This window comes from Orcinus orca, chromosome 19, assembly GCF_937001465.1.
Source record: "Orcinus orca chromosome 19, mOrcOrc1.1, whole genome shotgun sequence".
NCBI lineage: Eukaryota > Metazoa > Chordata > Mammalia > Artiodactyla > Delphinidae > Orcinus > Orcinus orca.
This window is the reverse complement of record NC_064577.1, coordinates 31,236,646-31,252,483: the sequence shown is the minus strand read 5'-3', so window position 1 is coordinate 31,252,483 and position 15,838 is coordinate 31,236,646. Positions and strand designations below refer to the sequence as shown.

At 52.8% G+C, this 15,838-nt stretch overlaps 2 protein-coding genes across 7 annotated transcripts in view; one reads left to right on the top strand and one right to left on the bottom strand.

Moving 5' to 3' along the window:
* PGS1 (phosphatidylglycerophosphate synthase 1) overlaps positions 1 to 15,838 on the bottom strand; it is a 584,793-nt gene that overhangs the window by 137,839 nt on the left and 431,116 nt on the right. The window lies entirely within an intron of this gene.
* The window catches only part of CANT1 (calcium activated nucleotidase 1), a 33,260-nt gene that overhangs the window by 12,918 nt on the left and 4,504 nt on the right, over positions 1 to 15,838 (top strand). For 3 of the 6 annotated variants that reach the window (XM_033438650.2, XM_033438649.2, XM_049701568.1), the window contains exons 3-5: positions 12,271 to 12,345; positions 13,417 to 13,608; positions 14,078 to 14,209. In XM_033438650.2, coding sequence (XP_033294541.1) covers positions 12,271 to 12,345; positions 13,417 to 13,608; positions 14,078 to 14,209 — 399 coding nt within the window. Of the gene's footprint in view, positions 1 to 710; positions 2,986 to 10,238; positions 10,396 to 12,270; positions 12,346 to 13,416; positions 13,609 to 14,077; positions 14,210 to 15,838 lie in introns of those variants that run through there. The other 3 variants (XM_004275537.4, XM_033438651.2, XM_004275536.4) reach the window with 2 other exon arrangements.

The following is a 15,838-nucleotide window of genomic DNA, read 5'->3' as shown; positions in this document are numbered from 1 at the left end:
ACTGGGTTCAGGGGCCAATGAGACATTTTTTCTCTCACCCCGACTCACCCAGACAGACGGCCCGGCAGGCTCAGACAGCAGCCCCGTCTACAGCGTCCTCCCGGTCGCCACCCTGGGGTCAGGCCTCGCATCTGACGTGGTGGGAGCAGGTGCACAGAGCTTTGCTTCTTTGCCCTCGTTTCCAAGAGTCATGGTTTGTAGTGGGGATGGTGGTGCTTAGAGCGGCCTGGTCACCTCTAGGCCTGGGGCATGTGACTGAGGACATGGCTTCACGCCCAGATAGGCTCACTTCCCATACTTTTCTGCTTCGAGGCAGCCTCTCCCCACCTGCCCTGATCCATCTTCACAGATCGGACCTGCGTGTTCCTCGTGCCTCTTCCCCTGGCGCTCTCCTTTGCGCCACTTGAGTAGCACCAAGGAGGCGAAATACAGACAGACCTTGCAGCCATGGCTACTCGGCAGCGCTGGGGAAGCCGGCGAGGAAGGGTGGCCAGAGAGTGGCGCAGCAGAGACTCAGCGCGGCCCCGCGGGCTCTGTGCTGCTGTCCCGGGCTCAGTCACTCTGGACAGGTGGGAGCAAAGGCACATGGAAACCTAAAGAAAAGATGACGGTGACGCTGCCGGTGCCGGGCCGCTCGAGGGTCTGCGTGCAGGGGCGAGGCCGCCCTGGCTCTGGGGAGGGTGGGCGGTGACCGGTCTGTGTGTCCCCAGGCTACCTCATCCACGAGTCTGCCTGCTGGAGCGACACACTGCAGCGCTGGTTCTTCCTGCCGCGCCGTGCCAGCCATGAGCGCTACAGTGAGGAGGATGACGAGCGCAGGGGCACCAACCTGCTGCTGAGTGCCGCGCAGGACTTCGGCGACATCTCCGTCAGCCACGTGGGGGAGGTGGTCCCCACGCACGGCTTCTCCTCCTTCAAGTTCATCCCCAACACCGATGACCAGATCATCGTGGCCCTCAAGTCCGAGGAGGACAGCGGCCAGATCGCCACCTATATCATGGCCTTCACGCTCGACGGACGCTTCCTCCTGCCCGAGACCAAGATCGGGAGTGTGAAGTATGAGGGCATAGAGTTCATTTAAGCTGGGAAGAATCAACACGGTGAACAAGGCTGGGGGGGGCAGTTTCAAGCTACGTCAGGACTCAAATTTTATAAAACCCCGAGGGCTGCACTTTTAGGTGATGTTTAGTTTTGCTTTTTTATTTTTTTCCTCGGAACTCTGAGGTGTATACCTGGTTTAGAGATTTCCAGAATTGGGAGCTCAGTCCCAGCCTGAGGTGTGGCTTCTCAGAGGGGAAGGGGCGGGGGTCTTGGGACTGCAGGCCGGACATTTCCCTGCACTGCCATCTGGTGGTATAATCTAGTCATTGCAGGCATCTTAATTTGGGGCCCATCCTCTGATTCAGCCCTTTCTTCCATCCGACCTACCTTTCTTTTCTCTCCATTTCTTCTTTTGTTCAATAAATATTTCTTGAGCTCCTACTGTGTGTCAAGCACTGTGCCCCTTCTGCGAACACAGCAGTGAGTCTGAAGCAGGCCTGCCAGTTAGGTGCTCCTGGGCTGCCCCCTTCTCTTCCTTCCTCGTGAGCCCCGGGCATTAAATCCACCCCTCCAGACCCCTGGAAAAGAACCTGTTTACGCTACAGGACATCACAGGGCCGTGAGAGCGAGGGCAGGCCTCCGGGAACGCCGCAGGTGCCCAAAGTGCTGCAAGGGGGGACGCAGGCCCACCATCTACGCCCCCATCAAACTTCTCCATTCAAGTGACCGACCCCGTTTTCTGCCTTCAGGAAAATTCTGCGGCTGTGTAGCACTTTGAAGTTTTATTATTAACTTATATTAATTAAAGTAATTTCCTTTCTTATAAAATGGAATTGGCAAATCTTATCAGAACAAAGTCTTGTAGTTAATAAATTCAATCCCAGCAGTGAAGGAAATGGTAATTAAGCAGTTACAGTTGGTCAGGCAAGTTTTCAACCCTTTCTAAGTCCTTGGTCAAAGGATACAAAGATAAGGATAAGGATACATTGCTGTTTTCTAGCAATTATCAGAAATTGCCTTTCCTTGGAAGACTTGCATGAATGACTTGAATTTGTATTTCCTGAGTCAAGTGGGGCCCTGGGTTCTGGAGAGCCTACACCCTGCCCCAGGCACTGGGGCTCCCTTACCCTGGAGGCTGTGGACGAGGCCTGCCTGGCCCTGTGGTTTCTGTCCTAGCCTTTTATTTCTCCTCAGCCTCTTCTTCCTGGAAACTCTTCACAGAAACCTTGGTGTGTCTCAGTACCTGTGGCCTCTTCTCCACGCTCCAGGGTAAAGGCGGAGGGTTTGGGACAGAGGTCAGCCAGGACCAGAGCCTAGAAGGGCCGTTGCCATCAGCCCACGGCGCCCCCTCGCCCAGAAGCTACCTCACCCCTCAGGAGGATGTAGGGTTCGTGATGGCTGGGAAGGGCTGTGTTGTAGGCCCTGGCTGCTACTGTGTGGACCCCCTGTCTCGCAGACTTTTCCCGCTTTGAAACTTTAATACAGATGCTAGGAGGGAACCCAGGAAGGATCCCTCATTCTTGTGCTGGTTGTCTGTTTCTTCCACTGTAAAACAAACAGCAAAAGAACAGAAAACAAACCTTTGAACGTGACATGTTTCTCTGGAACTCAGCTCCCATTGGACACAGTCTGAAGGCCCAAGTCTTTTCTGACTTTGCCCAGCTGGGCTCCCTGACACGCCTCCTTGATAAACATCCATGAATGACATCAGGGCTGTGTGATATTAAAAATACAAAGATGGAATTAGGAAGATTGGAGGACTGGGGACAGTCACTGAGTTGAGATCCAAGACTCAGGTGCCCAGAAGCACCATTTTCACACAGTGATTTTCAAATATTTTAAAGCTAGCCTTTCCCCCCTGTATTCGCTGCTGTAAGCATAATGATTGTGTTCCTTTCTACTGGAGCCATTGTTTTGGAAACAATAAAGTGTATTCTCTTTGTCTCCTGGTCTGTGTTGTCTTTTGGCGCTGCCCCAGCGGATATGAGAGCTGATTCACACAGGGGCTCAGTGAAGGGTGCGCTCCCTGTGGGGGTGAAGAGGGGGTCCTGGCAAGGAACAAGCCAGAAGCCTTCTTGACACAGGATGGCTGATGTGCTGTGGGAGTTCACAGGATAGGGACCCATGGACCTTTGCAGTCGAGGAGACTTTTTGGAAACTGAATCATCCAGTCCAACTTTTCCCCAAGTCTGAAGATGCTCTTTTGGTCAGAGTGGTTAAGAATATAGGCTCTGGGACTTCCCCGGTTGTCCAGTGCTTAAGAATTTATGCTCCCAATGCAGGGGGCCCAGGTTCGATCCCTGGTCAGGGAACTAGATCCCACATAACGCAACTAGATCCTGCGCGCAGCAACAAAGATGCCTCGTGCTGCAACTAAGACCCGGCACAGCCAAAGAAATGAATAAATAAATACTAAAAAAAAAAGAATACAGGCTCTGAGCCTACTCTCGCCCTCTGAAATGGCCCACACTCTGTCTGTGGAGTGTGTTTCTCTCTGAATAAATCCACTTCTTATCTAAAGAAACAATATATAGGCTCTGAGTCACTCCCGGGTTCCAGTCCTGGCTCTGACACTTCCCAGCGGTATGACTGTGGGTAGATCATCTAAGCTCTCTGTCCTTTGACTTCCTCCACTGTGAAAGGACGATGATAATGGGGCTACTTCACAGAGCTGTCGTGAACAGTAAGTGAATCATTCGCAGAGGGGAGTAGAAAATCACCTGATTCTTCCTTAGCAGCTGCTCACCCATTTTGTTGGAGGTGCTGGAAGACTGGTAGTGAGGTGGGTCCCGGCGAGAGGTCTAGACTGGTCCAGGTATCACTAGGGAGTCTGATGAGTCTGCAGGAAAGAATGAGATCGTTCTGCAGGACACGCGGGGCCCTAAGAAGTCCTAAGAAGAAGCCTCAGGCGCACGGAAGGAAGGGACTGGTGAGGAAGGGAGGCCTGCACTGGTACAGGACACCAGGGGAGCATGGGGTCAAGTGGCAGCGTGCCCATCGTGCTTCGTCCCTTCTGTCAGACTCCGCAGGAGGTCAAGTAAGAAGGTTGAGCGTGTCCACGGGCCAAGCAACAAGGAAGACGTGGTGTTCTTGGCGAACCTTGTGAGAACAGTTCCGGGGGGTCGTGGGGGGAGCCAGAGTGCATGGGGCTGAGCGGGAACAGGATGGAGAGCTGCACACGGATGAGGAAGGCATGGAAAATCGGCTCTTGACTGTGTTCTTAAGTAACCGCTGTACCCTGGACTCGCAGTGACTCGTGCCTGCCGGCCACTCACACCTGAGTGTCACTAGCAAAAAAATATTTCCCAAAGTCGTCTCAGAACTGGGTGAAAGAAAATGAGCTTAGTTTCTTTACAAATGTTAACCCTGTCTTCTTGTGCACTTTAAATTGGTAAATTTCCAGGTAAATTATACCTTAATAAACTTGTTAAAAGATGTGGGTAAAGTGGAAATAAAATACCTTCACACAAAGAAAATTCCAAGGGCAACTGGCTTTACTGGTAAATTGCGCCAAACATTTAAGGAAGAAATCATAACGAGCCAACACAAAATCTTCCATGATTTTGGGAACTGGGAACACTTCCCAACTCATTCTGTGAGGGCACCATTACCCTGATACCAAAACAAGACAAATATGAGAAAAGAAAAATACAGACCAGTGTCGCTCATGAACATAGAGCCAAACATCCTGGGCAAAAATTTAGCCAGTTGAATATAAAAATGAAAATACATCATGACAAAGTGTGATTTATTCCCGGAAGGCAAGGTTGGTTTAATATTCTAAAATCCACATAATTCACCATATTAACAGACGAAAAAGGAAAAAACGTGTGATAATCTCAAAAGATACAGAAAAAACATTTGACAAAATCCGGTACCCGTTCACGATTTTAAAACAAATAAGCGGGGCTTCCCTGGCGGCACAGTGGTTGAGAGTCCGCCTGCCGATGCAGGGGACACAGGTTCGTGCCCCGGTCCGGGTAGATCCCACATGCCATGGAGCGGCTGGGCCCGTGAGCCATGGCCGCTGAGCCTGCGCATCCGGAGCCTGTGCTCCGCAACGGGAGAGGCCACAACAGTGAGAGGCCCGCGTACCGCAAAAACAACAAAAACAAACAAACAAAAAAACAAATAAGCAAAGAAACCCTTAGCAAACTAGAAATAAAAGGAACTTCTTTAAGCTGGTAAATGTCATCTGTGAAAAACCTGCAGCTAACATCATACTTCATGGTGAGAGACTTTCCTTCGAAGGCTGGGAACAAGGCAAGAAAGTCAGCTTTCACCACTTTTTCCCCCACCACTTTTTATTTTAAAGTCATTTTAAACCACAAAGAAGTTGCCAAACTAGAATAGTGTTGCTGTGTTCCCTTCACAGCAACAGTGTACAGTACACTGTTGTGTACAGTGTTGCTGTAATTTTGTCCAGTGACAGCCTCTCACATAACCACAGCTCAGTGATCAAACCAGGGAACCGCCATTGTGCTCATTACTTTCATTCACCTGCTGTCCTATGCGAGGTCCCAGACAGTGCAATTAGGCAAGAAAAAGAAAAGTCTTTAGATTGGAAAAGAAAGAGTAAAACCTTCTTTATTCACCAAGGACAAGATCAACTAGATAGGAAAACCCTAAGGACTCTTCAAAAAACAACTAACAGCTGAGTATAGCAGAGCTGAAGGATACACAGTTCAAATACAGAAATTAATTTTGTTTCTGTGCAGCTGCAGTGAACAGTTGGAAATGGAAAATTTTTTAAACAGCGTCATTTATAATAACACCGGAAAACATGAAATAGTTAGATATAAATCTAACAAAATATGTACAAGATCTATATGCTGAAACTATAAAACACTGATGAAAGATATCAAAGAAGACCCAAATAAATCAAAGAATATGCTGTCTTCATGGGTGGAAAGACTCAAATTTTGAGGAAGGGAAACAAAGTTGAAGGACTGATACTATCTGACTTCGAGCCTTAATGTAAGGCTGTAAGTCATCAAAATGTATTAGTGCCATAAGAAGAATAGGTATATAAAGTCAGGAGAACAGAAGAGAGTCCAGAAATAAACCCATATGTGTGTGGTCAATTGATTTTTGACAAAGGTGCCAGGGTAATTCAGTGGGAAAAAGATTGTCTTTCCATAAGTAGTGGTGGGACAACTCTATTCGATATGGAAATAAATGACTGAAACCCTCATCTCCCGCCATACACAAAATTAACTCACGTTAGATAATAGACCTAAATATAAGAGCTAAAACTACAAAATTCTATAAATTTCTATGCAGTAGAAAATCTTTGTGAGTTTAGGTTAAGCAAAGATTTCTTAGATGTGACACCAAAAGTATGGAAAATTGTGCTTTTTCCAAGCTCAAAATCTTTGCTTTTCAGAAGACACTCTTAAGGAAATGAAAAGGCAAGTTTTTCATCCAAACAATTTGCAAGTCATGTATCTGCTAAAGGACTCATAGCCAGAATATATAAAGAATGTATACGACTCAGTGATAAGACAACCCAATTTAAAATGTGTTTAAGATTTAAATACTTCACCTCACCAAAGAGGAGGCATAAATGACAAATAAGCACGTGAAAAGATGCTCCACATCGTGAGACATTAAAACCACAGTAAGATTCCACTACACACCCACCAGAATGGATAAAACTGAAAAGACTGGCAATACCAAGTAGTGGTAAGGATTTAAAGCTACCGGAACCATCATAGAAATTGCTAGTAGGGTTGCAAAATGGTTCAGCCACTTTGGAAAACAGTTGGACAGTTTCTTAAAAAGTTAAACATACACCTACCATACGACCCAGTAATCTTATCCCTACACAAAAGAAATTAAAACTTATGTTCACACAAAGACTTGTCTCCAAATGTTCCTAACAGCTTTATTTGTAATACAGTAGTCCCGCCTTTATCCACAGGGGATACTCTCCAGCACCCCAGTGGATGCCTGAAACTGTGGATAGTATCAAACCCCATATATTACTGTCTTTTCCCATACATACCTACCTATGATGAAGTTTAATTTATAATTTAGGCACAGTAAGAGAATAGCCGAGCTGCCAGCATACCACTCTTGTGCTTTGGGACCATTATTAAGTAAAAGAAGATTTGCTTGAACACAAGCACTGTGATATCTGGACGGTCGATCTGATAACAACAACGGCTACTAACTGACTAACAGGTGGGATACGCTGGATGAAGGGATGATGCATGTCCCACGTGGGACGGCGCAAGATTTCATCACGCTACTCAGAACAGTGCACAATTTAAAACTCACGAATTGTTAATTTCTGGAATTTTTCATGTAATATTTTTGGACTGCAGTTTACCACGGATAACTGAAACTGCAGAAAGCAAAGCCTCGGATAAGGGGGTGGTGGGGGATGCGGGTGAGTGTGGTCCAAAACTGGGAGTGACCCAAATGTCCATCAATGCATAAGTACAGAAACAGATTGAGGTCTGTCCACACAGTGGGCTACTACTCGCGAGAAAAGAACCAATTACTGATATTCTCAGTGACATCTCAAAAGCATGTGCTAAGTTAAAGGTTATATCTTGTGTATTTCCATTTATATGAAATTCTAGAACACGCAGAGCTGCGGTGGCAGTAAGCAGATCCCCGGTTGCCAGGGTTGGGGGCTGGCAGAGGGGATTGTCAGCAAAGGCATAAGAGAACATTTGGGGATGATGAGAATGTTCTCTATATTATGATTGTCATGGTTACCATCTGTATACATTTGGCAAAACTCATTAAATCGATGCACTTTATTGTGTGTAAATTATTAGATCTCAAGCCAATTTTTTTTTTCTATAAATTTATTTCTGGCTGCGTTGGGTCTTCGTTGTTGTGTGCGAGCTTCTCTAGTTGCGGCCAGCGGGGGCTACTCCTCGCTGCGCTGCACGGGCCTCTCATTGCGGCGGCCCCTCTCGCCGCGGAGCACAGGCTGCAGGCGCGCGGGCTTCAGCAGCCTCAGCACGCAGTCTCAGTAGTTGTGGCTCACAGGCTCCAGAGTCCAGGCCCAGTAGCTGTGGCGCACGGGCCCAGCCACTCCGCGGCATGGGGGATCCTCCCGGACCAGGGACCGAACGAACCCGTGTTGCCTGCGTTGGCAGAGGGACTCCCAACCACTGCACCAACAGGGAAGTCCCTCAAGCCAATTTTTTAAAAAAGAAAGAAAAGTGTGGGTTGGAATCCCAGCTCTCCCGCTCCCAGCTGTGTAACTGGTTGGGTTTCCCCTCTCTGCACTTCCGTTTTCTCATCTATTAAAGAGTTAATAAGAGCAGCTACTTCCTGTAGAGGTTGGGAGTATTGAATGGGTCCTGTCAAAAGTTGACAGCAGTGCCGGCTACCTCGAGGTTAGTATTACAGGCAGCGTTCCGTGTTTGGTGGGGGGGGTGGGAGAGGAGGCACAAAGAATGTAGACGGGCGTCGTAAGGGCTCTGGTCTCTGACAGCCCCCAGCACGCTCGCCACCACGTCTCGTCTGTGGCTTCCTGCTTACAGCAGCGGGCTCTACACTGTCACCACTGGCCCGATTGTCCACAGTGTCGGGGCTTTCAGTTGGTCTGCTTACCAGAGCTGAGCCACTCCTCTCTGGAGCAGATGGTCTCAGTTCCTGTTCTCAGTTCCCGTTCTCCTGTTCCTGGAGAGACCCTGAGAGCCGGAGGGGAACAGACACCCGTGCTTTGATTCCATGTCTGGGCCTCAGTTTGACATTTTACCACCTGCACACAAAGGACTTTCCAGCAGGAAAGGACTCAGGGAATAAAGATTCGGCAACTTGGGATTTTCGACGTTGCCACCAGTACCTCCCAAAGGACTTCCTATGCACTCCTGACCTAGACTGGCCACTTATTGCTGCAAGTACCGATGGACGCTAGAAGTGACAGTGCTGGGGTTTCTGTGTCAGCCAGCACTGAGGCTCCTTCAGCTGGATGGCGTGTTAAAACTCCCCTGTCTCTTCTGCCACTTTTGTTTCTGCTGCTCTCCCCACTGATCTTTATGGTTCCTTTGGAGGGGATTAGATGAGCCGGTAGCCCCCTCAAACCTCACATCTTGGGCAAATAGTCATTGAATGGTTGACCTGGGGGCTCACTCTTTTGGACGCAGGTCTGCCAGGGAAACTCTGTCTCCCCCACTGGTTCTCAACCCCGGCTGCACATGGGAACCACCTGCAAGGCTTTAATGCCAATGCCTGTCCCCACCCCAGAGATTGTGATTTAATGGGTCTGGGCCTTGGGAGTTTGTGAAACTCCTGGGTGATTCTCATGTGCCGACCAGGTTGACAGCCACTGGATTAGAGAGACCTGGGGACATTCCAAGGGGACAGCTCTTGTCCAGAACCTGGAATGCAAGTGACAGAAATAGAAGAGATCGATTGCCTCATTTAACCTTGAAGCCAGGGCTTGGCCTTGACGTCAGGCCAGCTGGATGCAGGTGCTCAAGCCATAGCATCAGGACCGAGGTTCCTCCGTCTCTCAGCTCTTCCCTCACCTGCATCCTCAGCTGGGCTTTCCTCAAGGCACAGTCTGGGGCACCACAGACATCAGCATCTCCAGGCCGCCTGCTCCCTGCAGGGTCCCGTTCCGGGAGTCTGAAGCTGACTCCCTGGGCCGGCTGGGATCACGGCGCCTCCCTGACACCATCTGTCTCCCACCCACCGGGCTCAGGTCAGCCCCAGAGGAGCCACACAACCTGAGGGTGAGACGGGGGTGCTTCCCCAGGGGAAAATCGAGGTGCTGGCTCCCTGTCAGAGGAAAGGCAAGGGAGTGGGCGTGAGGCGGGCAGAACAATTTATGTCCACTCCAGAGGTTCTGCCCCCGCCCCAGCAGGGTGCAACATTCAGGTCAGGCTTGAGACCCAGGAAATGGTTCAGGGTGTGGGTGAAAGAGCCCACAGTCCTCGGATGCACATCCTGCCTGTCCACGCCCACCCTCTGCTCTTCTGACCGCTGTCCGCTGCTGCCCCTCCTTTCCCCTCCCCCAGCGCAGGGGCCTGGCACTGGTCCAGCTTGGAAGAGTATTGAAATTCAAATGTGGCTGTCGGCCGCCTTGCTCTGGTTACAGAATCAGCCAGACTGCCGCCTTGGGCCACTGCCATCCCCACCGCCCCAGTCAGCACCGAGGGGGATTGGGGTGGTGCAGGAAGCCTTGGCGGCAGCCAACCCCAGAAGAAAACAGTGTCAGGTGGTTTCTAGAAATCGAAACTAGACTGAGCTTTCTGAAGCATTTCCTGAGACCAGCCCGACCACGCTCTGTACTGGAAGGGTTTGCTGGGTTGAAGAGTGGTCTGCAGAGGGATCCTGCAGGCGGGAGGCTATAGGACAGCCATCAGTAGTTGTCTCGGGCAGGTAAGCTTGTGCCTGTTGCTCTCAGGTGGGTGTCCCTCTCTCTACACCATGTAATCTCATGGGGGCCAAGTCTCCCTGCTTGTACCCAGATGGGGATCTGGTGCTTCTCCTGAGTCCAGGGACCATCACTGCAGCTCCCATGTCCAAAGGGTCTCTGTGTACGGTTGGGCAGGTTGTTCACTGGCACACAAGGACACCAGCCCAAGGGGCAAGCAGGCTCGGGATTCAGCCAAGGTGCTCTCTCTGATCAGTGCTTTTCAGCCCAGGCTAAAGCTGCCCAAAGGAAGAGCACCTTTCTCCAGTCTGCATAAACTCTGTCCCACTTCCCAAATGAGTCAGGCAAAAACGGGTGGTCGCGGCCACCTGAAGTGCTGTGACATTCGCATACCGCGTGCCAAGCGCTTAAATGGCCACTTGTCTGGGGCCTTGAGTTCCTGTTTCAGGATGAGCAAAGCTGGTGGCTGCCACTGTCTGGGGAGTGCAGAGGGTGGCCAGCCATCCCCGTGTGCCTGCGACCTAGGGCATGTCCCAGGACACAGGAGTTCCCGTGCTAAAGCCGGGACAGGCCCCAGTGCACTGGGCGGTTGGTCATCCTAGCCCCTTGGCCATCTGCTGAGGTCAGTGTAATGAAGAGAGGGCACCCCCACACACAAACACACCACCCACGACTCCCCAGCTGTGTGAGCCGAGCCGGCTACCCCTTCACTTGTAAGGTGGGATCAACACAGCATTTCTCAGGCTCGTGGTCAGGATCCCACGAGCCAGTGGTGTGAGCGGTCCTGGCCCAGGGATGCCGTTCAATGATGGTTAACAGGCCTTCGTGCCTGGGAGCCCCCGGGGTCTGGTTAACGCAGTCCCGGGGTGCCGCCCCGAGGTCACCAGGCCCTGACTCGAGGGGCAGCCACAAGAGAGGCCACATCTCTGCTCGCTGGGCCCCGGGGGTGAGTGTTGGTGTTGCAGTGACCACCCCTTGTGTGGACAGGAGGGGAGGGAGGCAAGTGAGGGGCAGGATGGGGGTGAAGGGGAAAAGTGAGCAGTGACAATTAAACGGAGCCAAGAAGTCCAGGCAAAAGTGGGGAGACCTGGGTCCCCCCTGCCTGCCTGCCCAGGGCTGGCTGTGTGACCTTGGTGGTCCCCCGCCTCTTCAAGCCTCTGCTCCTTGGGGACACTGACCTCAGAGGTCCTCGCATCCTGTGCCCCTCCCCGCAGCCTCTCCCCACCCACACCCGGCTGCACAGTCAGAGGCCTGGGCCTCAGCCCTGACCCCTGTCCCCCCGGCCCGACGCGCCCAGCCCAAGCTCTCTCACTGCTGGCTGTCCCTCTGTCACTCCTGCCCGGATTTCTGGGGCCTCCTCCTGCTGCGTCCCCCTGCCCTGCTCTTGCCGCCCACTCCCTCCCTGGGCTCACTTGGTCCAGAACCCACCCACAGAATGTTCTCCGTCTGCTGCAGACCTCAGGGCACCCCCTCAGGGCTCCATTGACTGAAGACAAAGCCCCATCCTGAGCAGGGCTCCCCAGGCCCTCCCAATCTGGGCCCTGCACACCCTGCCTTCTCCCTCCCCACCCTCCCCACCCATCCCCCCCACAGCCACGCCAGGCCTAGCTTTCTGAGATGGGCTCCTGTTCCCACTGTCCTCGCTGCCCAGAGACCCCCCTTCCTCTGGGCAGGTCTTCCTCGTCCTCGGAGGACCACCTTCAGATGAGGTAAGGGGCCCCCGCCGGGCGCTCCCCAGGCTCCCGGCTCTGAGGGTGCAGGCCCTGCACCCGCCGGCCGCCCTCCGTGAGCAGGGTCCAAAGGCTGGGTGGACACGCCGGCCCTGGTGCCGCGGGCTGTCCAGCTCCGCTGTCTCACTCGGCTGCCTCCTTTCGCTGCAGGACAGGGGCTCCCAGGCAAGGCCATGGCCCCCCTGCGGCTCCTGTGGATGTGGCTGCTGGTCGCGGGGATTCACGGTGAGCGGGGCCCCGGAGATCTGGAAAGCAGCGTCTGTGAAGCTGCCGCTCCCTTGCTCTGCGGGGTCAGCCCCCTCTTTGCAGAAAATCAGGGCAATGTTCTGCCCGGTGCCTGGGTGACGGGAGTCAGCCCGGGTCTTCTCTCCTGCTTGAAGCCCCGGGTGTCCCAAGTCATGGCTTGTATGTTTTGGTGGGGGGATGCCAAGGGAGTCACCATTTCATCCGGTGGGAACCAGAGGGGCCCGGCAGGAGGGGCCCACAGATTGGCCCAACCCTGGGGGACACGAGTCCAGTGCCCTTTGGACACAGTCAGATTCCAGAGTCCTGGACGGCTGTCCTCACCCTTCACACTTCGAGGCCCTTCCTCATCCTGGTGACCCCACAGAGGCCTGTTGCTCCCCCATCTGAGAAGTGCCCTTTGACACGGCACCCAGCTCCTGCCTGACCCTGTCGGCTCCGGCGGGGGCTGAGGTGGGGCTGGGCAGGGGAGGTCAGCGGGCCGAGTCCCAGAAGAACAGGTGTAGGGCCGGGACCCCGCTTCCTCTCCTTGCCTGGCACACTCTGCCTGAGTTCCGGGGCGCCCTGGGCCTGCTTGCCCCCCACGTTCCCGCACGCCCCTTCCAGCAGTCCTCACTGTGGTGCCCGGGCTGCACCCCAAGCCCCAGACACCCTCAGTGGGGTCAGTGTGGGCCTCCGCCCCGTCTCCCATTCTTTCCTTGGGGTCCTGCCACCCTACTCTCAGGTGGAATCGGGCACCCCTCTGCCCCTCCTCTATCAATAAAGGGTTCAGACCTCAGAGACAAGAAAGGTGGAGTCTACCCTCACTGTGTGTATGGGGGGCGGTCTACGTGTACTTTCCACTCCTCCCCGGGGGGTGATCCCCTCGAGGATGGATGGAGTCTTCAAAGCTAAGGATCCAGGGGTCACCCCCTACTGGGGAGAACTTTACTGCCCCCGTGAAAGCACATGACCCCCGAGGAGGGTGGGGCGGCCATGCTGCTGCCCTGGGAGGGAGGCCCAGCACGCAGCTTTCATCCTTGCTGACCTCTGCTCTCCCTCGGGAGCTTGCAGGCGTGAAAGACGGTGACATGCGGCTGGCCGACGGGGACACCGCCAACGAGGGCCGCGTGGAGATCTACTACAGCGGCCAGTGGGGGACGGTGTGTGACAACCTGTGGGACCTGACAGATGCCAGCGTTGTCTGCCGAGCCCTGGGCTTCGAGAATGCCACCGAGGCTCTGGGCGGAGCCACCTTCGGGCCAGGTAACCTGCGAGTCCCCAGGGCCTCCAAATCTGGACGCGCTGCTAAGTAACCAGGCCCAGGAAGGGATCGTACCTAAGGCGGGCAAATGGCGTTCCCGCCAGCTCGGTGCCGGCAGAGGTTTCAAAGAGGCCGAAGCCCCGTGCTGGCTGAGCGCTGGCGGCCCGGCGCGCACGCAGGCTTGGCCGGCGGCCGTGTCCTCCAGCGCAGTGGCTCCACTCTGGGCAATTTACCTTCTTGAAACAGTTTCCCCCCAAAAGAAAAGTCAGTGCAGTGCCTGTGATTCAAAAAAAGGGAAATCATCCAAATATTCAGAGACAGGGGTAGACGCATAAATTGCAGTATAATAATTTGATATCTACGAGGCAGACAGACCTTGTGAGAACAAGGCTAGTTCATGGTATGACGTTACAAGAGCCCCGAGAGCCCCAGCTCCCCCTCCAGGCTCTGTCATCCTTGCTGTGCCACCAGGAAGGGGCCCCATCATGCTGGACGAGGTGCAGTGCACAGGGACAGAGCCCTCGCTGGCCAACTGCTCATCCCTGGGCTGGATGAAGAGCAACTGTAGACATGACGAGGACGCCGGCGTGATCTGCACCAACGGTGAGCGGGGGCGGGGGGGTGTGCCCCATCCTGAGCCCCAGGGCCCTCCCTGTACCCCCGCCCAAGAGCTGCCACGGAGACCCAAGCCGGGCATCCCAGGGACGGTGGTCACGTCGGCTCCCCACCCCTCCACGCGGATCACACACCTCCCCGTGCAAAGGTTCGCAGGTGGTGCCTACTTTCCAGGAGGGGCAGGAAAGGCCCAGTTCCCACCACCTCACAGCAACAGATCTCCACTTCCTTACCGCCTCCCCCCCCACACCGACCGGAGCCACTCAGAAATGCTCCATTTAACCCGATTCTCGGGCAATGAGCTACATTCCAAATACAGGCACACCTCGGAGATATCTCAGGTTCGGTTCCAAACCACTGACAGCGAGTATCACGGTAAAGCGAGTCACAGGAATTTTTGAGTTTCCCAGTGCCTGTAAAAGTTATGTTTACACTATACTGTAGTCTACTGAGTGTGCAATAGTATTATGTCTAAAGAAACAATGTACATACTAAAATATTGAATCACTATGTTGTACACCTGAAATTAATATATTGTAAACCAACTATACTTCAATTAAATAAATAAGCAAGCACACTTAGTTGGAAGCAGAGCTAGAACTGGAACAAAGATTTTCTGACCCTAGTCCAGAGTCCTAGGTCACTCCTGCAAGAGAGAAAGCAGCTGTCACCGGATGCAGGCTCCTGGCCCAGCAGCGCCCCCTCCCTGTGATGGGGGGAGGTGCGGGGAGACTGACACCCGTGCTCAGCTGTACACGGGCAAGGCCTTGTTGCATTAAGAAAGGATTGAAGCTGAAGAGTTTCAGATAAAATAAATACGCATATTTTCTCTCTTTTTTTGTAGAGAACAAATTTAAAGACTAGCCAGTTCTAAATATAATAGATCTATGGCATAAAATCAGTGAACCAGAAAAGCTATCGATGAAAAAACACTCTACACACCATAATTTTTAAAAGAATAATGTACATACCTTAATTAAACAATACTTTATTGCTAAAAAATGCTAACCACCATCTGAGCCTTCAGCAAGTCATAATCTTTTTCCAATAGTAACATCAAAGGTGACTGAGAATTACCAAAATGTGACACAGAGACGCAAAGTGAGCAAATGCCGTTGGGGAAAAAAAAAAATGGTGTAGCTCAAGGCACAGTTGCGACAACTTTCAGTTTCAGAGAAACGCGGCATCTGTGAAGCCCATTAAAACGAGGTGCCTCTGCACCCTGTGTCTACACGCTGCAGGCTTATCTCTCGAAACGCCAGCCTTTTGTTTCTGCTGGTTCGCATTCCAAAACATATTATAGCACACCCCCCGAACCCAGGCTTAGACAGCGTGCTGAACGTGCTTTAGACATTTCTTGGGGGCAGAAAGGCCTGATTGCAAACAGCCCCAGCCCTGCCCTCTCCCCAACGCCATCAGACATTCTAAATGGACCGAGGCTGCCCCGCAGTTTTGAGTCCTCGGGTCCCAGTTTTATCTCGTCTCTCATGACCACTTGTCCTTCTCCCTGGGCTCGCACAGGGAGCGCGGGAGCACGTGCAGGAGACACCTGGGCTGTGGGGCCGGGGTGCAAAGCAGGAAGCAGCCCTGGCCTGGTGGGGAGCCCCGGGGTGAGAG